This window comes from Homalodisca vitripennis, chromosome 1 (genome assembly GCF_021130785.1).
Source record: "Homalodisca vitripennis isolate AUS2020 chromosome 1, UT_GWSS_2.1, whole genome shotgun sequence".
Taxonomy (NCBI): Eukaryota; Metazoa; Arthropoda; class Insecta; order Hemiptera; family Cicadellidae; genus Homalodisca; species Homalodisca vitripennis.
In genome coordinates, this window is record NC_060207.1 from 190,299,428 (window position 1) to 190,326,081 (window position 26,654).

At 33.0% G+C, this 26,654-nt stretch overlaps 1 protein-coding gene across 1 annotated transcript; it reads left to right on the forward strand.

The window, feature by feature from the left end:
* Window positions 1–673: 673 nt before the first annotated feature.
* On the forward strand, window positions 674–26,199 carry LOC124352945. The gene is made up of 2 exons (XM_046802686.1): window positions 674–763; window positions 25,758–26,199. The coding sequence occupies exon 2, from the start codon at window positions 25,789–25,791 to the stop codon at window positions 26,104–26,106; it is 318 nt and encodes a 105-aa protein (XP_046658642.1). The 5' UTR covers window positions 674–763; window positions 25,758–25,788; the 3' UTR covers window positions 26,107–26,199.
* The last annotated feature ends 455 nt before the right edge of the window (window positions 26,200–26,654 follow it).

The following is a 26,654-nucleotide window of genomic DNA, read 5'->3' on the forward strand; positions in this document are numbered from 1 at the left end:
TGTCTCAAAATTACGTTCACTTTAATTATATTTCTTCCAGTGGTACGAGTAATTTTGCAATTAAGCACCATTATTAACTGATTGGTAAACAGATGCGGACCATGACATCTGTACCAGGGTTAAAAAATTAAATATTTAATTCACATGTTTAGTTATATTTGCTTTATTCGACTTCATAATCTACCGCAGTGAGCTTAATCCGTTATGCGTTACTGGAAATATAAGGTAAGATTTTACAGTCGTGATAAGAATAATATCGGGTTCTCCCAACGTCAAACAAGAACAACTCTAGATAGCGAAGTCAGTTTGTCAAAGTCAGGACAAGATACCCAAAACATAAAATACTGAATGAAAAACGAAAACGCACGTAATTAAACGCGAAAAACTTAACATTCATCAGTTCAAAATCAGACCTCCGTCTAACTGACAGGTTAAAACTGTTCCGAACACGGTCCGAACCATTCATAAACATCAGAGAGACTGTCAGGTGAGATAATGGCAAAGTTTGACTGTCAAACTGCCAACTGCCAACTGTTGAAACTGAAACAAGAGTTGGCTGTATCAGTCAATTATAACAAGTGTGTTAGCGGCGGGAGACGCATGCGCCGCGTACCATTGCGGAGTTGCCATGGCAACCATCCTGGGAGCTCCTGGAGGGTTGGGTCCTCAGTCGGAACTGTGCCGCTGTCGGTTCGCACCCCAGGACGTGGCGGTCGGTCCTCACGCCATATGTGACTGTGCTGGATACATACAGTGAAACCATGTAAGTCCCTTCCAACCCCTTCCTACGGTAACGGCAGTGCACTCCGCGAACCTTCCTAGCCACTCTGGAATTAGGGGAGAGTGGAAGGGTTGACCTATATTTGGAAGTCTGTTTATCTCAATCAGAATACTGCACTATGACAACAGGTTGATCAGTTTATTTCAGAAATATTCAGAATTTACTGCTTACATTTAATATCAAGCCAACGAAATTTATTCTAATATCTTACAATGAATGTATGACGGATTCATAAACATATTATACTCGGTGACGTTAATCTGAGTTTTAAAAATAAAAAAAATATTTTTATTATTTCTATAGATCAATTATAAATTGTACATAATAATTACCAAAATTATGTATTCATCTCTTAGAGTGACGATGTAGTAATTAATTAGGTGATTATTACAGCAGATATGACGATTTTACTAGTAAAACTTCGTATTGCAAACTAGTATGCTACAAATCACTGCATTATTTATACACGCTATTTACAAATTACCATGATAACATTTTAAGTCATAAATGTAAAATACATTTTATTTGAACATTTCAGGATAAGTATATAGATTTCTCTCATATGACGTGCATCAAATCTGTTTCTGAGAAACAGCGCCAATGGAAATGTAAACTTTTTCATATCATGTATAACAATAGGTTTTATAACATAATTATTTACAAATAAATAATTCTTTGCATTTATATCTATTTATAAAAATAAAATATAATGTAATTAAAATATAAAATAACTTTTTTGTTCTAAAATTTATCTTTCAATTATAATATTTTACATACTTTGGTTTATAAATTGAACGAACGAATTGATATTGTTCTTTACTTTAAATAAATTGGAATAACAAATTCCAATACGTAATTGAAACCTAAGTAACGATTGTACAGTTCGCAATGTATAATAATAATAATAATAATAATAATAATATAGTACATATTTATTTATTAACGGCACTTGTAATTTTTATTATTAAAGTTACAAACAGTAAATATTCGTGATATCGAAAAGTAACAATACATTAAAAAACTATAGATGTTCTTTCAGCCTTTGTAGGACTGAATTAGAAGAAATAAGTACGCCATTATGAATTATTTAAATGTTTGTCTATAAGCTGGAGTAAATACTTTATGTTTAAATGATAATGTTTAAGTTATTTATTTAATGTCTATAAACACCCTGGTAATAAAAGCAACATTATCATAATCTTTGAGGTAAAAGTGGACAACAATAATAACAAATGGTCACTTGACGCACTGAAAACGTTTTATTACATCTGTGTTCGGTTTGTGCTCTTCTCTGGACAACGAGACTCTGTCTGTTTACACTCCGCCCAGCCTAATCACGCTGTTCTTTTTCTTGTTTGCTCTGCATTGACTACGATTAATACAGTCTAGTCACAAAAATGCGTTCTGTTTTAGCTGACCAATTAGCTTTTTAATTTTTTTACTTTCTACTTGTATATTATTAGAGAAGACAAATAAATCCAGTATTTTTATCGTACAAGATTAAAAAATATTGTAAGTGTGTACTTGGTAGTATTAAGAATCACCATATTCGCTAAAGAACATATGTATATTGAGTAATATAAAAAAGCATTGTAAAACCAAGCAATCATTCTGAAAAGTACAAATAAAATATAATTGTAAGCCTTAAAATATTAAAATGAATACACAGTTCTCTCTGAATGACTTATTCACAAATCACTAACTAACAATAACTTTTGGAACTATATATTATGAACATTGTGTCATCACGTAATAATAATCTTTATTCCAGAACTATCCTATTGATTGCATAGCTACGTTTAAAATTATATTTAACTGATTAATTGCAAATCTAATGTGTGAAATAGCACTTTTAAGCGTTTTTCAATATATTTTTAAGATCTCATTAAAATTATGAAATAAACTTTTTTGAAAACTTAGACATGTTTCTCAAACAGATAAACGACGAGATAATACGATTTCACATATTTTCCTTATTTGATTTTGAATTTGGCCGTTTTACAATTGATAGTAACTGAAATTTATTTTTAAGAATTTAAAGCTCAACACTCCTTCTCAGTAATTTAATAAATTACAGAAAAGATTTTAAGTGAGTATAGACAATCCTGAATGTTCTCTAAATGAATAATATCGATTCATAGAGTATCACCTAAAATTAATTACGTACGCATTATATCTTTTATTTATTTATATGATAGATTATTGTTTATGAGGACTTGGCTTGCCATTGTTTTTACGTGTTTTCGGGGATAAACAACAAACACTGTGATAGTGATGTCATGAAACTTAACTCTCACTGTTCACAGCAACAATGTTGTTAGTGAGCTTAAGAGGTAAAAAGAAGCAGAAACCAATCTTAGGATATTCTGGATAATTAATGTTTGTAGGTATCTTTGTAAAACTCAATAACAATCTAGAAGTTTCTTATAATCGTTTATTATGACATTATACATTTAAATAGCAATCTAATGCTAATCAACTACTACCGAGGTAGTATTCACTTGTTTAATAATTATGGAAAATAACACGAACTAACTTTATTGAATGTAACGTACATAAAATCAAGTCAATACTTATTTAGTTAGATTAAATTTTATCCTTACTACAATAAGACTAGAATATCATTAATAATTTTAAACAACCGATAACGATGACCTATGGAGTCTAAACATAATATTTATTCGGTGATTCAAAACAAGTGTTTATATAGACAAATCAGGGAATTTCTTAGAATAACTCCAACACCGACTTTGTAAAACAATGAAACACACAAAATCTTAGGAAAAAATCACAGGAAAGAGCAACAATAGTTCATAAAATATCTACAAAAATACTATAGCAAAATATATCAGAAACCAGATAATATAATGCATATATATATATATATATATATATACGAGAGCAGTTACGTGAAGGAAGAACGATTACATTTATAATACGATACTAATATATATATAGTATCGACTTCTTGTGATTCAATGTTTATTGTATATATATATATATATTTAAATGCATACTGAATGTTTAACGTCATGAATGAAATATTCATGTTATTTATTTATTTATGTACATATTTAATTTTAACTTTCATTCAATGCTGCAGTTGCTGTGTTATTATAGGTATTTGGCAAAGGCTTATACTACTAATGTAATGAAATTTCACATCATTTGGTGATTATTGTGAGCGAAGTGTATAGCAAAGTTTGAAAGATGATGATCTATATACAGGGTGGTTTTTAAAATGGGTCACCATTGTGATCTTGGAAATTATAGATCTGACAACATTTTAAAAAGGCAACGTTTCCTTGTTATCGTAGACATTAGAAGATATGTACACCAAATGTTACAGACTGCTGCTACTTTACAAAATGGATTTCAACTTTGTTTTTTCCTTACGGAACGAGCTGTATTTTATAATTATTTTTGACTGGATAAAGTAATATTAAGACTTTGTTTCTTGGGACTTTTCTGATACGGAAATAATAACGGAGATATGAGATCACAGAGGATTGAGTTTCCTAATTTAGTCTAACACTAAGAAAACATCTTTGTAAGAGTCCTTCATTTTTTATTCATTTCTAACTGTAAACCTATAATCTGACATACAAGATTTTTCGCTTTTTTACATATATTTTATAAATATGGAGAATTATTCGTGTTAAAAACGTTTCCGGTCGTTCAAAGTTCTGAACAAAAAATTTATAAGGTAAATAAACTTTCAGCTACAAAACGGTTATATTGAAAAAAATATGGATATTTACAAATATTTTTAAAACACTAGAAAGCTACCAAAATGAAGATTTTATAATTACAGATTAATACATTCAAAGGAACGCCTATTTAAAAAGTAAATTTTAATGATATAATCTATGTGGTTTTTTTAACACTTTGAGCTTCATATCTCTTTTATTAAGAGAATTATAAAAAAGCGCCAAGGTTAAACATGTCTTAAAATTACTTTTTAATCGAAAATGATAATAAAATGGAGAATGTCCCATAAGAACAACAAAGTTGACGGCCATATTACAAAATAGTGGTAGTTTAATAGTTTGGTGTATATATTTTTGAGTTTGTCCAAAAACAAGGAAAGGTTCTCCATTTATATTTCACTGACAGATTGTAATAGTTTACAATATTATATTGGTGGCACATGAATAAAAGCCATCATGTATACTCGACCTACAGGTATGTTTCGATGAATTTATTAAATGTGTCCAGAGTAACTTAGGTAAAGAGTCGCGGTTTAGTTAAATCAGAGCAAGGTGAAGGGAAATCGATAGCCTTATAATCAACAATGTAGTTTTGTTTATTGTGATTAATATAAACAAATCTTTGCAAAAATGTTCTCGTCTATATCAAACGAGTAATATATTAAACCCTATTTACATGTATTAAGTTTACACTGCATTGCAACGCATATAATATGATAGTATGCGATGGAAACATAATATTATCTTAAACAAACTTCTTCATACAAAATTTATGGAAAATAATTTCAAAGATAAATTTAACTTTCTCCAATTCGGAAAATTCTTTGGCATTAATCCTTCTGTGTAAGATACCGGACACCTTATAACAGGAAAGTGTGACAGGAACTATATTCAGAATGAATGTAAGAGTACTGTTTATTATTTTTACAATACGAATATATCCGCCTCTCACAGAGCTTAATCATTAATAGCCTAGTGATCATGAAAGCAACGTTAAGAACAATCTAATGTAGATTCCGAACCATGCCTCTATTGCTCGTTTTGTGCAGTTAACTAATTTCCCTACGATTAATTGTCATGTTGGACAATTATCGCTGGATTTCCGAAATAAATAGCTCTGTAGTGATGGGTTGCATATCGTTTCGTATATGTTCACTGGCTTTACACAAATGGTACTAAAAGAAAATTTTACCATTAAAAGATATTAATGACGATGATAATAAAAAATAAATAAAAGAACACGTATTGCCCAGAGCGTAGAACTATTCAATAAAAAAGTTACAAGGATAATAAAAAAAACCTGCAGGCAATTCATAGGTGAGGAAGTGTGATGTAGAAAAACCAACACATACACATATAAAAACAAGAAAAAACCGTCATTCAGCATATTTTGGCAAGAATCGTTCCATATTTCTTTTACACAGATGATCACGTTCACCACATGATTTCCCCGTTAAATTACAAAAATGAAACTGGCTAAAATATTTTCAAAATTTTTATATTTGCATATTTACACCGTAAGGTATTTTAATATTAATTGTAATAAAAATAATGTAAAGATTTATTTGTGGAGTAGCCTGATGATCAAACCTTTTGTATTAAAAGGCCACTTCCAAATAATAAATCATATTGTAAAAGTATTTTTTTTTATTAAAATTTAGTACTATTTTATCATTAAGACACTTAAACCTTTAAATATTTCATCTTCATTATTGGATAGCCATCTTCAATCAACATAAGTTACTCGAAAGGTGAAATATTACAGATTGTAAGTGTGTATGTAAAGCAGAAAGTTTAGATTGTAGACATAAATCTTATGTACACATTTGAAACTATTGAGGCTGTTTGACAAAAACAGTGCTGTATCAACACCAAATACCCCCTAGGTAGATATTGTGGCCTGTTGCTAGACAAGCCGCTGTTAACGAGTAAGTATCGAATAATTACTGGTACACTCAGATTGACTGGTTGATGGATCGACTAACTACGGTTTGATTGGACCAACACTAGTAGTACATGTACCGTGCTGTCAGCAAACCAATTATTCAGTAATGCAAGTTGTGATACATACAGTACACGGTGTATACATATGTGATGTTGTTCAATCTTTGAATAAATAAAATTGAGTTGTATAATCGTTTAACTAAAGTATATTTCATAGTTTTACATTCACTACAAGCTTCCTACCATCCTGAAGGATATCTATTTTTTGTAATTCTTATTATATAATTCGGCCTTTCTATAGTATTAATTTTTTAGTGCCATATGTTGAAAAAACGCACCATTTCATAGCTTTTAAGGGCGGGGGGGGGGGGGGTGTGGAGGTCTGAGTCAACAAAACTTAAGAAAGTTGTACTTTTAAAAGGTCTACGGTGTTAATGAAAAGAAACACACTGGAGAAATTATTAATATCACAATTGGGAGTACAACCTAACTGAATTTTTTGCAAAGAAGTAGAAATTAAGAGTGTTTATAGATATTTGGCGAGACAAAATTAGCCAGTCGCTTATCTTCCGAAATAAAACGCTACATAACATTTTAAAATGTTAAACGTAAGTTTAAAGTTTGCTTTCTGAAGAAATAATCACACTCGAATTATCTTTGCACAGTTGTACCATGAATAGATCTGAATCGTTTGATAGTTCAGAATAAAATAAAGAGTACTTCAGGATCGGAGGACTAGTGATTAATTAGTTATATTATAAAACAGGGTCTTTAGGAAGGGCAGAGTGAAAGCTAGAAAAAAGTACAGAGGAATGATGCCAACGTCGAAGTCGTTTTCTCAGGTCACAGTTCCCAAAGGGTCTGTAGGCGGGAAATGACACAGAATACAAACACAGTTCACATCACTAGTCACTGGCATTCTGGTGAGGGGGGGGGGTTACAAGTAGCTGTAAGGGAGTCCACATCTCTCCCGGGCAACTTTACGAAATATAACGGTTTTCAATTATAAACTTGCCTTGTTTGAATAAAATAACATAGTATTTATTCAATCGTGAATCGTGCCCGGAGCACAAAAACAACGAGATGCACCCCACTCGATAAAGAGATACTTATGAAAAATATTTTTAAATATTTTTCATCGGCCTCCTTGAATTCACTTAGGACTTCAAAAAAACAAACCGAAATACATTTAATAGCTGCTTAAAAACACTTAGAGAAAGGGTTCTGCAAAGTACAGCTTATTTAAGGGGAAGTGAAAACACTTTGATCGTAGGTCTGGTAAGGGGATCCTTCTGGAGTCACCTCATCCATGCACCACACGTATCACACTGGCACTATCAGGAATTACCTCCGCCAAGCAAAAGTAGAAGTGTCTTGTTGCAGTACGAGAGTATCACTGCACTGTGATGATTTCCTGTGTTTACGTTACATGGTTTGTCACATAAGTCTTGAGGAAGTAGGTGGGAGTTTGTAACCAAGAAGGGGTTACAGTCCGCTGTACCCTAGTTTGGACACAACACATGGACATAGCCAATAGTAAAATGTTTACCTAACATGCTTCAGCACAGTGGCTATCCAGCTAAGAGGTGAGCAGCAGACAGTTCCAGTCTTGGCACCGTAAGAAGCTTAAGAGGGACAGCACGAGTTTTTTTATATGATTTGACTCACCCGCACTTCTCCTTCACTGTTTGAGCACCGCACTCTTATTGAGTCCAGAACCACTGGAAGAGTGGAGATCACCGTCATTGGTTGAGAATAGAGATTTGAGAGGCTGACTGCACAGGGTGCAGATAGGGGGCGATACCCATGACCATGTGGCCTAGATGGGTGCCAAGAACATTTTGCTTACTAAGGCCAAGAGAGTAGTGCTCATGAGTTAGCAGCTGAGGGTAGATGGCAGCTCCTAGGAGTATGTCAATGGCACCAGGCATATTGAATGTGAGGTCAGCCAGGATGTGGTGCTTCATCCGCTGGAAGATTTCTGTGGAGAATTGAGAACGTGGTAGATCAACAGTCTTTCCATAATATGGAGAGAATAGTTAGAGGCCAATATGCGACTTTAAAGAGTTTCCAATTGGAATTGCAATAAGCCTTTTGTATGGAAAGCAATTTGAGCGAGAGAGACAGCAGGCAAGTGAGAGTGCACACGAAGTTTGACATGCCAGCAAAGTTAAGGAGACGGACATCCTGAGTGTTTCTGTTAGAATTGGCGATCTTGATGACCGCAGTGCTCATGATCACAGCGGTAGGTATTGTGCCCTGTTAGAGTGAAAAAGAGAGTCTGTAATTTAAGAGATGCTCGCCATGGAATTTTACTGTCTACTGATAAGCCTGAGTGAGAGACCTTTGACCTTGAGGGTCATCAGATTTGAAGTGAAGTAGAGTATGTCTTTTCTGACTGGCACACGAGGCAAGAAAAATTACCGTTATTGGTCTTTACTATACTGTACCTTTCTCTTAAATAAGGTCAGTGACGATAGTTTTTTAGTTTTAATAAATAAATATGACGTTATTGTTTTTATTAGAAACGTTCCATTCCCTTACGGGAAGAAGACTATATTGTAAATAGTTTGGTAGATTATAAGTTGAAATTTTGTTTTGCACATAGAATAGCGCAGTTTGGTAGGAATATAGGCGGATCTATAATCATGATAAGGAAAAAATCTAATTTTTTTTTAATTGCATTAGCATAGTAGAGGAAGAACATTTTTCTGTTATAAATGTCGAAGTAAATGGGACAAAATTATTAATTGTACCAGTGTACCTTAATTTTAATAATTGGAACAGGGACTTTGAAAATTTGACACATATTTGTCAGGAAAATTTCAACAGAAATTTAATTTTAATAGGAGACCTGAATGGGCGAATAGGGCACGAGCAAAAATTTAGAAAATGAAATATAAATTTATAGGATTTCAATGCGAACTTTAGTAGTAATCGAAATCAAAAGATATGGTTTGTAAATTCAAATAGGCGTAAATTATTAGAACTTTTTAATTATCATGGGTTAATAGTTTTGAATGGCAGATCTAGAGACGATTCCGAGGGCGATTTCACATTTATCAATACTAGAGGATGTTCGGTAATAGATTTAGCCGCGGTTTCCATTAATGTGCTAGACTCAATCAGCAATTTTCGGGTAGTGGACTTCCCAGGATCAGATCATCTACCCATTGAATGCACAATCGGGGGTGGCGCTTCTGACCCCGTGGTCGGGGAGGGGGAGGGGCTGCTACCATTGATGCCAAAACTCAGGTGGTCTGATGGTGCTAAGTCCGACTACACTGATAAGCTGGAGCGGATAGTTACGGAACTACAGTTAACTAACAACAACCAAAAACAACGTTGACAAACTCGTGGGTTGCATAGTTGACTCGGCCCGGGGGAAACATCAGGTGTTGCTAAATAATAAGGGGGTTAAGAAAAAACAGATTTGGTTTGACTTCGAATGCTTAGCAGCAAGAAAACGCGTATTTCGGCTATTAAATCTCTTTCGAAAAAATAATTCTATGTTAGTGAAAAGCAAGTATTTGGAAGAACAGAAAAAATATAAGACGTTGTGTGGCAGGAAAAAGAAAGATCACTTGGAGAGTATTATAACTGATTTGAGACATGCGTCTGATTCTAAAACATTATGGCAGGCATTAAATAGGTTTAAGAGAAAAAAGATATAATGAAAACTGGAAATATTTCAGCCAGTATGTGGATTGAACATTTTAAAGGGTTGTTGAATCCACCTTTGCTGTCATCTGGGATAAGTTTTGCACTTCCTGAGGTACAGGACGACCTATTTAGACAGAGACTTTTCTCTTGACGAGCTAGAGTTTGTTTTAGCACGAGTTTAAAGCTGGAAAGTGCCCCTGGATACGACAGAGTGCCGTATGAGTTTTTCAAAAATTCTCCTACCAGTTTTAAAAATAAATTGATTTTTATGTATAATATTATTTTTAATAATAGTGATGTACCCGACAGTTTTAAAAAGTCAATAATATTTGCTCTACACAAAAAAGGAGACTTGGAAGAAGTAGGAAACTATAGAGGGCTGTCATTTATTGATTGAGTAGGGAAGATATTTTTAGGTTTAATAAATAATAGATTAAATAGCTGGATAAGTGAAAAAAGAATTGTTAGCGAGTTTCAAGCTGGATTCAGAAAGGGGTACTCAACCATAGACAATATATTTAGTTTATCCACTATGGCTTGAAAATTTTAAGTAAGGAGAAGTTATTTTGTTTTTTTGTTGACTTTTTCGTCGGCTTTCGACACCATAGACAGAAACCGCCTTAATTTATAAGTTATCTTGTTTGGGTGTACCTACGAAAATTATTAACCTACTGAAGAGTTATTACAACGGAACAACTGCAGGTGTTTGGTGCAGGGATGGAGTCACTGACAGACAGTTTTGACACTAACATGGGCTTGAGGCAGGGCTGCATACTTAGTCCAACAATGTTTTCGCTGTTCATTAATGATTTGCCAGAGATGCTAGAAGGGGGATGCAGTTTTGGAGGGACTAAAGTAAAATATGCTTATGTACGCGGACGACATAGTTATAATTTCCCCCTCTCCAACAGGACTACAGCATATGATAAAAAGGTTAGAAAAATTACTCGCGAAAATTGGAATTTGTCTGTTAATTTGAATAAATCTAAGATTATGGTGTTTAGGAAAGGGGGTAAGCTGAGCTCTGAATGTAAGTGGTGGTATAAAGGAAACAGAATCGAGGTGGTCAATAGCTATAAGTATCTAGGTATGTCGTTCACATCCGCATTATCGTGGAATCAACAATTCAAAGAAAAATCCAGATGTGCGAGAATGGCAATGAACACAATGTGGGGCAATTTAATAGGTAACTCCAGGGTCCCAATCAGTGCAAAATTTAAATGTTTCGAAGCCGTTATTAGAGCAATACTTTGCTATGGAGCACAAGTCTGGGGATGTCTGGAAAGCATCGGAATAGAAAGTGTTCAAAGAGAATTTATTAAGAGACTTTTCCGGCTGCCGCACAACACACCAAATTATGCGATCCACTTAGAAGTAAATATTGAAACTATTTTCATATACACTCTGAAACTGAATCTTTCTTATTTAATAAAGTTTTGTCCTGGGGTGAAGACCGCCTACCAAACATTCTAGCAAGACAAACTATCGAAGGTAAGAGCGCATGGTGCAGGAGGTGGATAGAGTTAGGTGTCAGAGTGGGAGTTGAGGTAGATTTTCAGTGTGCAGGAGTTGGACATACTGCAGACACAGCTGATGAGTGTGTGTAGAGAGGGCTGAGGGATAGGTTTTCATGCAGACTGTGTGGGCAGAGCACGGACCTCTCGTTACCACCAGCAGTACCTGACCCTTGATCTTGACCCTTGGGGACAGAAGCGCAATCAGTAATAACCTTGATGTTAGTACTATTTCATGGGTTATTAAAGCTCGAGCAGAACTTGTCAGCTTAAATTACAAGCCTTGGCTAACAGATTCAATTTTTACCTGTTCTTTGTGCAACCTGCAAGAGAATGAAACAGTTTTCACTTTGTAGCCATATGTCCTATTCTCAGGAATATTCGAAAACAACGTTTAGGAAATTGTATATTAAGTAAAAGGGAGTTTTTGGAATTTTTAAATGAGGGATTGGCAGGCGTTAGGGGATTATATGAAGGACGCTTGGAGATACCGGTGGAATTTAATACAGGAATTAAATTTTTAGATTTTTCTTTTTTAATTTCTTAATAAAGTAAGGAAAACTGTGCAACATAACGCGCTAGTTATAATGTACATAGTTACGTAAATTACGAGTTTATATTTGCACTTATACATCACAAGAGAGACCATTAAGATAAGGATTCAGTCTTTACTTTATATTCCTTTTTCTGTACTGTATCTGTATATTTGTATCAACGTAACATATTGTATTAAACGCCTTTAGGATGTAAATATGTTTTTACTTTTTCTCTTTTACTGTACAAATTTTGTTTTGTGAAAATTTTGGTAGTTTAGCAGTTTATTTTGTACTGTATTTAATACTCCTATAGTTTAAAGCCAGCCAGCTGACGGTCATTTTGACCAATGCTGTCAAGTGTTTTGAAGTTGGGTTCACTGTGGGGACCTAAATGTGTATACACAACTAAAAGGAAAATAAAGCACTTTTTCATTTCATTTCATATACTGTACCTTTCGCAAGGAGCATGTTTCTTGAACACAGAGCGGATGTTCACGGTGGCCTGGAGACCTTTCCAGGTCATAAAGTATTTGGCCTAGAAATGGAATCTTTTTTATTATGAGGCTTTAAAAAATTATCATCTTCAACGTAAAAGCATTCAGTGTTCTGTAAGTCTATGATTTCTTGAAAAGAGTGGAGGGTTTGAACCTTCATTAGATGTGGGCCAAGATTGTTCAGGCTTTTTGATCAACCTTTGATAAAACTTTCACAACGGATGTGCAGAGAGTGAGGATGATTATTTGCAGTAATTAGAGCTTCAGCAAATTAATAGAACGAGTAGACAAAAGCACGCATAGGCTTGATAGCTCCATCTGGCACACTAGGGAGGTCTAGTACTTGATTTAGATGTAGAATAGTGACGCGTCTAGAGTTATGATATCATTAAAGCAGCAAGTTATGCGTCATCAAGTAGTTAGGGGCAATTAGATTTAGAGATTTCGCTAAATTGAGAGGCTCAACGGACGCATGACACTTAAATTTATTTACATTGGGTAAAATAGAGTTTCAGTAGATAGTAGGGTCAAACAAGTTCATAAACGGGACGAATTATATAGGGGAAAATGATGCAGATCTAATTTGACAGTTTAACATTATAACTTAATGTCACAGGCAGCTCATGTTAACCTTGAGAGTGTACGGAGGGAGACTGAGCAATAGGCTCTATGAGCACTTCAATGACACTAAACGAGTACATAAAAGTCATTAATTTTACCTACATCCTGAGAGAGCACTGTACTGTCTGTGTTCTTGTCAGATCCAAGAAGACGCCCGAACATAGTTTCAATACACAGAGATCTCCGTATTGTAAGTATTTAGAGTGCGAAGTTGAACTTTAGTAAGGAGAGGGGTGGCTTCAATCTTTGACTCAAGTTTACAAATTTTAGTAAGTCGCGTCTTAATAGAGACAACCGACTTTCGGTAAGACTCAAGTATGAGTTCACGAGGTATGGCGTAAAATATTTAGTACAGTATAAGACAATAAAATAAAGTACAATTAAACAGTGATAAAATAGAACAGTAGCTATAGAGACACTGTTTCAAGGAGGCCAGTATACCGATCATAAACAATGATTAAACTCAAGATATTTAAAACATCATAAAAAGATAAGTATGCCCAATTCTGACGTGTGAAAGTCCAAAAAGAGAAATAAATCCCTACTAAATAAAGAGTAGTAGGCTTATAAATAGGAAATATAATTTTCATCTTGAGTTTTCAATAAGTATGTGTTCATAAAAACAATAAAGAATTAATTAGCTTTCATAGTAGGCTTGAGTGGCGTAAGGGAAAACTGTTGAACAGTCTATAGTGGCTAACTAAGCTGTAGTTGCTAGAAAAGTTTAAATAAGATAAGATAACCGGAGGAAATAAAGAAAGCGCAAAACACAAATCATTTTTGCGTTCAAATTAAAAACTGGTTATTTTGTCAACCAGATGTTTCTCATTTTAAGGATTAATTGTATCGGGGAAGCTGTATAGCTGAAATATTTTATTTCTTACGACATATTTAAGTTTCTTCTGTTAATATGGGGCGAGTTGTTTATTTTTGTATTTAATTATCACTTTTAATTAAAAATCTTTCTTTTAAACATTGTGAGTATTACTTTTTTGTTTATTATAAGCATACAGTAAAATATTGTTTGAAAAACGTACTACAGCTTTACAAGTATATTTTGTCTTTAGTCTAAATATGTTTGTAGTTTGTTAATTAGCAAGATAAAAGTCAGCTGTGTCTGACAGACGCCACAAAGTGCGGCTCAACTGGTAGCAACGTAATATTTGATGGACTCAAGAATTTTATTAGTTTTTATTTAATACTATCACTGACCACAATACTTGTAATAGTGGTCAGTGTTTTCCAGGTAAATTTTCATTTCATTTGTTTTGTGCATATAAATGCTGGAATATATAATTATTCTCATATAAGTATGGTCGAACTAAGTACACTTTTATATTTTATAGTACATGAGAATTAACTGTTTTTATATTCAATAATGAAAATCATAAATAGAATAAAATCTTGAGTAACGAAGGTTTTATTTAGTATGTGGTCTGATTGAACAGAGTTAATTAAATACTATTACGAGACATAAAAATCCTCCAAATACTTCTAATAACCATTTGAACGCAAGAGCAAAATAGTATTCAATTCAATAATATCAAACCGCTGTTTAGACCACCAATATCTCCAAGAATATTAAGGCTATTATATACAACAAAACATAAGCACAGTTTTAAATTAGTATTTATGAGTGAAAGCAACTCCTTTACTAAGAAATTAATATAGCTGGAATATATTTTAAACCAACAACAGAACTATAGATATTGTAATAACTATTTGTTTTAAAACAATCACAGAGCAATCAAGTATTTCTATATCATTTAATGAACATAATATATGTTTGAAAAAAACAAAGGCTATCAAAATGTAACGCTGATTTGAATATAGACCAATATAAACAAGTAGAGAATAATAAAAGTCAACCCTTTAGAAATGATTTGTGTCAGTTGTAAATGAATTGCTAAACCTAAATATATTTATTACATGCGATATCGTTAAATATTCAATTACAATGATTTGCTTTAGAAATTCTACCAAGAGGTAGAGATGCATTGTTTTTACATGATAAACAATTAGTATTTAATTGAAATGGAACTAAAAAACGAGAACCAATACGCAAGTATAATAGAGGTCGAATCAGTTTTATAATTATCTTCTATTTAAAACATAACACTAAACGAGTATTATTTTTAATGCACAAGGCAACAACACAAAATTTTATTGTAAAGTATTCTCATTGGGCTGAGCTGCAATGTACAAAGAGGGGCGTTTGTAAACAACCGGTCCGGCAATGGAATTTGGAGGGGAAAAGGCCAAACTGAAAATAAATCAACGATCTACATCTGCTGGCCGTCGGTGAGAAGGGATGCAGACTTTTTTACCAGAGTAAAAAAGAATCTTCGGCCATAAAAAGGTAGACACGATACTATTTAATTGTAAAATACTAGCCCATCTTTCAAACGATTCAAAGACAATATTAAATGACACATTTAATGAACTAAATTAATTAATTAAACTGTATTAGAAATTAAATAAATAAGGCAAAAGAAATATATATACGGCTCTGACAGGAACCAATGAATCGTTTGATGATGACGTTTAAAGATAAAGATAAAATAATGAGTACTTCAGGCTCGGGGGACTAGTGATTAAATAGAAACATTATTAAACAGAGTGGTTGGGAAGAGCATACGTAGAGCTATAAAAAACGTATGGATAGAGGAATTATACCACTCACCGAAGTCGCTCTCACAGGACACACGCACTGGTCGGTGTGTGCGCACACACGTATGTAAAGGGTAAGAACAATTAGAGGGTTGTAAGAGACACGTGCCCGGCACACAAGAACAACGAGATCCACCCCACTCGGATTCATATTTTGGAATAAATGCTAGCCCGGGCAGCGAAGTCGTGACGCCGTGCCATCCGACTAGTCCACGTCACGTGATGTAGTATAGGGGTATATTAAACTGTCTTGGCCAATGAAGAGCAATCACCTGATTCCACGTCATCATATATGCAGTGCAGTGCACTAGTTCATTGATTATTAAGGTAGTCATACAAATAAAAAAAAACTAATTTAAACAATGAAATCATGTTTCATACTAATGAAACAGAGTTGTAAATATTATATGACTCAAGATTAGTTAGGTAGTCTCTAAAAGTTTATCAAGCCAGAAATTAGGTATTGAAGAGAGAACGTATAATAAAAATGTATTGGAAAGCTTAGCTTATATAAAAACAACTTATATTTACAAGACTTTATATCTTTAAGGTTTTGAAATTGTGATTTTACAGATTTTTAATTTGTGTGAACAGTATACAGTAAGATAACGGTAACAAAAGCAAAGACTAAAACTGAAAATTGGAAATAATTCTAAATAAATTTGGTACATATGTACTTCGCACGTACACATTTTTGTCTATAATATATGGGAAACCAGTGTCATTGCTTGAAATGTTCATTATATTGGTAGTTAAATTTATTTTTTTAATTCCATAAAATTACATATATAACTATATTTGCAAAGTTAACATATGTAGCTATTGAGAATCATAGACCGAAATCGAAAATTATTTAACAAGACTCGCATTGTGTACAACAACTTTTGTCCTTATAAGTTCATGATATCTCAGTTCCAAGTTAGCAGCGTTATAAAGTTTTGAAGAAGCAGCGTCGTATCATCAGTAGGATGAAACTCGATAATTACCAAATCCCTCAACTGTTTTCAACCTTACCTGGTAATTTTACTTAAATACATTACATAAAGTTTTGAGAAGCAGTGTCGTATCATCATTATGATGAAACTCGATAATTATTAAAAGTCATAACTTTCAGCCTGTACTGGTTATTTCATTTAAATTCATAATATACAATTATGAGAAGCAGTGTCATATCATCAGTAGGATGAAAACTCGATAATTACCAAATCCCTCAACTGTTTTCAACCTTACCTGGTAATTTTACTTAAATACATTACATAAAGTTTTGAGAAGCAGTGTCGTATCATCATTATGATGAAACTCGATAATTATTAAAAGTCTTACCTTTCAGCCTTTATTGGTTATTTCATTTAAATTCATAATATACAATTATGAGAAGCAGTGTCGTATCATCAGTAGGATGAAACTCGATAATTACCAAATCCCTCAACTGTTTTCAACCTTACCTGGTAATTTTACTTAAATACATTACATAAAGTTTTAAGAAGCATTGTCGTACCATCAATATGATGAAACTCGATAATTATTAAAAGTCTTAACTTTCAGCCTTTACTGGTTATTTCGTTTACATTCATAATACAGTATACAATTATGAGAAGCAGTGTCGTATCATCAGTAGGATGAAACTCGATAATTACCAAATCCCTCAACTGTTTTCAACCTTACCTGGTAATTTTACTTAAATACATTACATAAAGTTTTGAGAAGCATTGTCGTATCATCATTATGACGAAACTCGATAATTATTAAAAGTCTTAACTTTCAGCCTTTACTGGTTATTTCATTTAAATTCATAATATACAATTATGAGAAGCAGTGTCGTATCATCAGTAGGATGAAACTCGATAATTACCAAATCCCTCAACTGTTTTCAACCTTACCTGGTAATTTTACTTAAATACATTACAGAAAGTTTTGAGAAGCATTGTCGTATCATCATTATGATGAAACTCGATAATTATTAAAAGTCTTAACTTTCAGCCTTTACTGGTTATTTCATTTACATTCATAATATACAATTATGAGAAGCAGTGTCGTATCATCAGTAGGATGAAACTCGATAATTACCAAATCCCTCAACTGTTTTCAACCTTACCTGGTAATTTTACTTAAATACATTACAGAAAGTTTTGAGAAGCATTGTCGTATCATCATTATGATGAAACTCGATAATTATAAAAAGTCTTAACTTTCAGCCTTTACTGGTTATTTTATTTAAATTCATAATATACAATTATGAGAAGCAGTGTCGTATTATGAGTAGGGTGAAACTCGAAAATTACCAAAACTCTCAACTCTTATCGGATTATTTTACCTAAATACACAACGTAAAGAGTAAATAACACACTTTTTTGTAAATAATAAAACTGTTTTTTTTAGATTAATATTTAATGTATTACTGTAACAAGAGTTTTGTTATAATTTAACTACGAATTAAAATCATAATGACAGATATCTGGTGCACATTTAAAACACGTGAAGAGACCACTATTTTCTCAAGCGAAAAGTATTTCATTTTAAGTTATTTTATATAATAATTCTTCTAATTAAATATGCTTTAAAGATAAATATGACAGTTTCTAAATAGCATAACTAGAGAATAGTAGCATTTAATAGCATTTTTATAATATAATTTTAGTTAAAAGTTTTCGACTTAAACAATTTTTGGGAACTTTGAAGTGGTACAATATTTTCCATCTAGGGAAGGAAGAAGTATCATTTTAATTTTATTACCACATCAGCGCATTTTATTGATTTCTTTTGTTGGATAATCAAAACTCCACTAACTCCATTGATATTTTTATCTTCTAATGCTCAGATAAGAGCGATTTAATTCGAGATAACAAACCGAGGACTTGTTTGTACAGTCAGGACTTGACCCATATTCTCTTATCTGCAGTTAATAAAACTACTAAAAGTTGCGTTCACTACTCTGAGATAGCGATTGTTCGTCTTTGTGTCTCCACTTGTGCCAACTGCATTTATTATTTGTTATTGTCGTATAATTATTAACTATACCTGCTCGTGAATATTCAAACATAAAATATTAATATATACTTGACAAACGGAGGTATTTTCAGTGTTTCTCCACAGAGTAAAGATAAAAATATTGCAATAGTGGTAAATGGTAAAGTATACTTTCAACAACCATACTCCAGAAAGTCTTGAGATAATAAGAAAGTTTATAAGATATTTCACCACATAAATGCGAGGTTTGCACTGACACCGGATGGCCTTACTCATAGCGTGTTGCCATGGAGAAGCGGGCGAAAAATGTGTGCATGGAACGCCACAGAATCTAATAAACTCCTTCACGGGATCTCGTCTCAAACCTCCAGCTGGAAATTCATTTTGTAGTGTTTTATTCCATACATCACTTGCTCACTTCAAAACAGACATGAGAAATAGTTTTAAATACTTTGATATCTAGTTTATTTTATTTTTTATAAGTTGATATTTATAAAAGAACATTTAGCTATTTTTAAGCATTGATGAAAACATACCCGTTGGCAAATGATAATTAACATAGTTAAAATCCTACAACGTTTCCCAGGTTGTACTGTTAGCTCATGAAAGTATCTTAAATGTTATTAAATTTTATTAAAATCAGCCATTGAACATTCTTATAGCAGAGAAATAAGCCATCCTATCACAACAGATACACTCATTTTAGATCCAGTCCTACAACTGTTCAAACAATGCTTCAAATGTGGCCCAAATTTTCAAACTGAAAAAACTAACATCAATGACTTTATGGGCCCATTACTACTGCTTATGACCTTTGATTGGACTCCCCTCTCGAAAAGTCCATTTTAGCCTCCGATCATTTATCCATAATACGGAACATTTCCCTTCAACAACAGTTTTTATAAGAACTCCAGTGAACAATCCCAATTCAATACAATCGCTGTGTTTATCGCCCTTTAACGTTTTTTAGCATTCTTACAGGTTGGTCTTTAATTTCTAAACAATGTGCATCCTCAACACCGAACTGATGATGGCAGATATTATTTTTTTTATTTTTGTACATCTTTTGCGATTTTTGTAAACATTATTTTTTCCATTTATCATTTAAGGTTGGTAAACCTTATTTCTCATCAAAAAGCACTATTAACTAATATAAACAAATTATTAACTAATAATTTATTAACTTAATAGCAGGCAATACCTTGTTTTTAGCTTAGTAAAAACAACAACAATAATAAATCAACAATTTTAGCGAACTGAAGCATTAGTACTGACAATTAATATCCAATGCGTTTCATAACTTGGGTCTGTACTGTCTTCGAAAAACTAATTTGAAAATCTCTTAGGGACGAGGAAATTACTCCTCGGACGATGGCAGACTTTAAGCGTGATTGAGATTAACCATAACAAAATAAAAAAGTAAAAAAAAAAAACAACTATCCACACAGCTTTACCACTTTAACGCTCTCCACTCAACTCTCCATGTTAAGCTTATCAGGGAAATAAACATTACAGGACTATTTTAAATTACGTAGGATTTGTAATTTTCTTCAATATACTTTTACTAAACTATGTCTATAGTAGATTATACATTTACATCGTTCATGTAAAATTCTAAATAAGAAAGGCTTTAGTGATAAACCTAATAGTCATGATGAATTTGTTCCGGAAGTATTATAAAGAGATGCATCGTTGTACGGAGTGATATGAAACTTATTGCACCTCATTCACTTTTTATTATTTCAGATATTTGAAACCTTTTTGGGACAAGCTTTCTGGATATGCGAGTCTATATCAATAAAGCAAATTTCAAATTGGTGAGCTTCAGGAAGGCTGAGATTGTGGTATAATTCGTATTTTCAACTCTAATGTTTCTTGAAAATATTTTATAAGTAATAAAATTATTATAAATTCACTTAAAATTTCCTATTTGAAGTATGTATTTTTGTTAAATTGTTATTTGAATGCAAACATAACCAGTTCTATATCTCAAATTAAAACGATTCTTAAGATTTTGAAAGGTTTTTTCCTCAGATTCTTCTGTATTCTGTTTCTATTTAATCTCTTGATTTTTTGAAGAAATGTTGACATTGAACTGTAAACTACTGTGGGGAATTAAGATGGGTCCTCAAAAAAATCTGTAAGTAACCTCAGGTCAGGTGACCGGGCTAGCTATTCGTTCTTTGCCCTTCATATCTAATTGTTAGGAATTGGTGATTTAACGAAGATCTTAAAACTCTATCATAATGGGGAAGGCCGTATATTGCCGAAATAATACAGTTTTTAAAACAAAAACAAAGCATCTTCAATACTTGTATTAAATTAAGGGTCTAAAACGTACAAAATAATTATAATTTTACAACATCAAAATTACTTATAGCTTATACCAAACATTTTCTTTAAGGTGGCGCCAAATTTTATGGGATACTTTTATAGGCAATTAATTTTATCATTATCATATTAATACAACAAAATCGCAAAATGTTGCTAAGGCATAAATAATCTCAAGGATGGCTGGACCAATTTGGGTAGTTTTTTGTTTGAAATATTCGTTGAAGTCCAAGGAGGGTTTATAGAAATAAAAAGATCGGAAAATATTTCCAAATAACTTTAGAATTTGGAAAAATAATTACTGTATTTTTTAACGATACAACTTTAACTTACATTACACAGCTGTTGTCACTTTTAAACCTTATTTGATGTTTCAACTGAACTTCGTGAAACAAAGCTGATATATTTTGTTGACATTTTTATTGTATTAAATATTAAATACGTAATGCTTTCTAGTTTCTTGTTTTTCGTAAAGATTTTGAAATTGGTTTATTTTTATTTTAAAAACTGTATTATTTTTAAATTGTTAGTAACAAATGTTGTGTATTATTCCTTGCAATTAGGAATACATATTAAGTTGTTAAGGAACTGAAACGAAATATTTGGTGACTCCATTTAGTAGATATATTATTTTGTGGGAAAACGTACCGGTTCATAATGAGGCATTTATTTAATCAGGGCTTCGAAACTTGACTTATTCTTTACTGTTGTACTGAAATATTTCTTGGCATTCATGAGGTAATTTATTAAGTACATCTCTAGAAAGGGAAATACATCTCGGCTACATATTCCATCTCATCGCTCTTCACCATATTTAAATCGCCTCTAGGAGGAATCCTGATATAAGTAGAAACATTTCCCAAGTTTTTATGGAGTAAGCTACGTTTGTTTGAGAAGAGATACTTTCTGGACTATTTCCCATCTTACTGTGGACATACTCCCAGTATTGCTTCAAATAGAAATATCACTTAAACGATTAGTATGTATGAAGGAAGGTGTATTCCCTAGTATATGTGAGTTACATTATGGTCGTTAAAGGAAATGTACATCAGCAACTCACCTAGCCTCGATTCTCCTTGGAACGCCATTTGGAATCCTGATGTAACCTAAGATGATTTCTACAGCAAATCTAAAGAATCAAATGGTGATGTTGATATAAAAAAAATTGAAATCTTAATACTCAACCCGCTTCCATTTCTCCAGAATGGAATCCTTCTCCCTTCTCCATTCATTCAACTCCTACTGGAGTTTTATCTGAAAACCGAAAGTAGAATTTGAAGCTTCCCACAGTAAATCTGCTGTGTCTTGGGGAATTGGAAGAATTTCAATCTTCAGACTCAATCATAGCTCGTCACTCCAGGACGGATTTTTATATTGCTTCCAATAGTGACATCACTAGGACCTTTAGCATGAACAATGGTATGTTCCCTAGGATCTGTGATGTAGGGTGTGGAAGAAAACTACATCTTGCCATCTTATAACGTCTCTTTACTCCGTCATGTTTCGAAGTACTCTTATAGGAACGTTATATGAAACCTTGATGTAGACTAGGAATCGTCCCATGGTAACTGTGAGCTAACTTAGATTGTTTTGAAATTTTTCAAACTCCGCAATCAATTCAGGACGGTATTTATATATTGCCTGCCATACAGATGTCAATCCGAAGCCAAACACGAAAAGTCCTGTTTCCCAGCAATACTGACGCAAATCTCAGTAATTGTAACAAAACCGCATCTCCGCTAATTGGTTTGTCTAGCTTCTCCTTATGGTTTTCCAAAACTTCCAAAGCAATTTTCGTTGGTCAGAATCTATAAAAAAGCCAATCAATAAAAAAATTAAGTAGAACCATTATCGGGCAGCAATATTTTGTTTAAAAAACGTGTTATCCAAATCGGTTCAGTTTTGGAAATAATCGGTCGATATACATGAAAAAAGGAACATAGAAATATATTGAATCATATAACCTTCTCATTTAAGAGGTCGGTTAAAAATACTGAGTGGCTGTTAAAAATAATAATTCCATGAGGCGTTACAGAAGTTTCTTTTGAGGTTAAGTTATCTGTATTTTTAACACATTCGTATTTATGCACGATGCCATCAACGGGTATAGTCTTCCTGGTACCAGTGAGTATTTTTATGAGATAAATTTCAGTTATGTTGGTTAGCTTATCAATTAATTTAAAACGAAGCTTCATCACTAAAAAGTGAAATGAAATGAAATGAAAGAAATTTTATTTCCATTATAATTACAATACTATTACAATTAGTATCAATATATAAATTGATAATTAATATACGAACAATAAATCACTAAAAGTATTATACATAGCGTATGGAAATTAGCATACATGGGCAAGCAGCCTGTGCGTAGGCTAGAGTCGTATTTTTAATACCTAGTATGTATATACAAACTTATATCCCAGGAATGTAGCACTGATATATCTCTACCCAAAGCTACTGCAGTCTCTATTAAATACAATGTTCATTGCCATCAGTGTATTCCAGTCCTTAGGTTAAGTCCAGTGTGTTCCTGTCAACAGGTTATTTTTCAAGTTTACAGCCGAAGGTGGGAATGAAGAATATTAATGAAGTACAGGTATATTAAATCAAGAAAATAAACTCGATTCAATCGTTTATTTTGTGTTCTAACAAAATTTTAGACTTCTACCAATATCACGTACTCTGTTCTGTTAGTAAAGCGATTTTATAAGTGTACAACTGTGTGTCTTTTTAATATCTTGTGAATTAATCACAAATTTGAATGGTGGTTACACACACAATTTCTAGTAGACTACTGAATTGGTACTGTACTAAACTACAAAGCCTACTTCTTGACTAAAATATCAATTCTGGGCTCATCTAAACACTCCTAGTTCGATGTAACGCCTGCATTAATTCCGCGATTGATTTTCTACTAATAGTATGCTCACAGTGCTTTTAATTAAAGACCTTCTTAGAACCATTACGAGTTCCTAATTATCTAAAGAGTGAGACTATCTCCCCACGTTCTTCAATAACGATTGCACCTTGTATGTGTAATGATCCATGAAAAGAAAACAACTTTTAATTTACCTGAAGTTGACAACTTTGTGAATTGTCACTTTTATAAACAAATGAAACAGCATTAATGTGTATATTATATAATTCTATTCACTCTATTTCATAAAAGTATTTTGTTTTACAACATATAAAAAACGTGGTGTTGGCGTGTTTAATTAAAAAGAGTTTGTATTTTTAAGAATAACAAAGATTTGAGTTAGCTTATACATTTATTTACATTTGTGTAAAACGGAAAACACTGACATAACCCCTGTTATAATCGGGCTAAAGCATATTTTGTGAAACGAGCTGAGCCTTTCATCAAGTTGACAGCTGCATGGCGCCGCGTGTTGTGGAGGGCGCTTTCATTTTCCGAATGAGATATTTCCCTCTAAATATAAACATGAAATCTCGTTTTCTCGAGTGTTGTGTCCTTTAGTTCGTTTAAAATTATATCTATCCATTTATATATACTGTACATACATTTATGTTTTGAACTAAATTAATTATATACTAAGTATATACTAAATTATTATGAACTAAATTAACTAACTAATTATATACTATTTATTTATTCAGTTATATGCTAAACTTACAATCCGGCATGGAATGTAATGTAGCCGTGTTGACACAGTGATGTATTATTTTTAATTATACATTTATTATTTTGTAATCGGAATGATTCTACCACTACGTATAAATCATATTCATAGAAATGCGATTCTACAAAGTTTGAGATAGTTTATAAGTACTTAATTTTCTCACATTACTATACTCATCACATACTCCCTACAGGACATATTAAAGTATGTCAGCAGACTCCATTTTATGGTATAGGTATGGTATTGGTTAGTAGCGTTTGTTTATATTTTTCAACGTTTCAGTGCTGAGCATAAATGAATTATTATTTCGTTTTGTTACGAATTAAAATTTGATTTCTTTGTTTGTTTTTTTGACGATGGAAGGATTGTGAAGGAAACAGGATTTTCCGGCCATCTGCCATCGTTCAGTGATACAAAAATCAGTAACATTACGTTTCGAGATCTTCAATCTGATCTCTTTTTCACGTATATAACTAACGTAACACATAATGACTAATATATTATGTACCTGAAGAAGAGATCAGATTGCAGATCTCGAAACGTAGTGTTACTAATATTTTGTATCACTGAACGATAGCATATGTCCGGAAAATCCTGTTTCCTTCACAATTTAATTACATAGAAATTTGAATGAAAAATAAAATTACAACTACAGAAGATGTACTGAAATATAGTGAAATATTATATTAAATATCATTCAAGCCATTAAATGGATTACTCCATTTTATAATTATTTAATACACAGTTTAATCTACGATGATGTACTTGTAGGCAAACTAGAAAAATCTTCGTAATAATACAACAATTATGAGTGCACTGTTGTGTAACCTGATTTCCTATCACCCTCCAGACCCAGTGACTGACCCCTAGCCTCTTACCCCCCAGTGACGTCACCATGGTAGAGACCGAGTAAGCGATGTGCTGTGTGCAGGCAGAGAGGGTGTTCCCTGCCTCGGACAGCGAGGAGAGTGAGGAGGGCCCCCCTCGTGGCCCCCTCACACGCACGTGCCCACCTCCCCGTGACCTTCCCCTCTGGGGAGGGTTTCTGCACGACCCCCCGCCATGCCGCCACCACATGCTTCCCGCTCGACGGTCCTTCTCCTCCTCCATCGTCGCAGAGCTGAGCGCAGTGGGTCCAGGACCAACGTTAGACTCCTCTTGCGAGTTTCTGGTAACTTGGTCCTCAAGGTCTTTTATGTTTTTCTGCAACTTTTATGTGGCAAATATGTGTTAGCCACTTTGACTTAAAGTGTGTTTAGATATGAACATGAAAATGAAGCATAATCAGTAGGCTTACAAATTTGAATATGATTTGTTGCAACACATAGTTAACACAATTAACATCTATTATACAGATTGTACGATATTTTGACAGTTATATGTTATTAAAAATGTATTACTTGTCCATATGGAAACAAGAATGTACTAATAATAAAATAATATAATATATTGTGTAAGATTATTTATTCTAATAGTTCTTTAGCCAGAAGAAACTCCTTCCAAATATTGTGTTCAAAATGAAATGCTAGAAGTAAAAAAACCACTACGAATTAAAAAATGTTGTAAAAGCTGTGTCCAGTACACCATAGATACAGATTCTCGTCAGCTGAAGCGCTCTTACTCACGCGCGCACTCGCATACACGCATATACACACGCGCGCGTGCGCACACACACACTTTGTCACCGTTATGGTTGGGCTGTCGCATTATTTTATTTAGTTAAATTTAATCAAGTTAATTTTATTAAATATGTAATTTTCTGAACAAAATTAACATAAAATG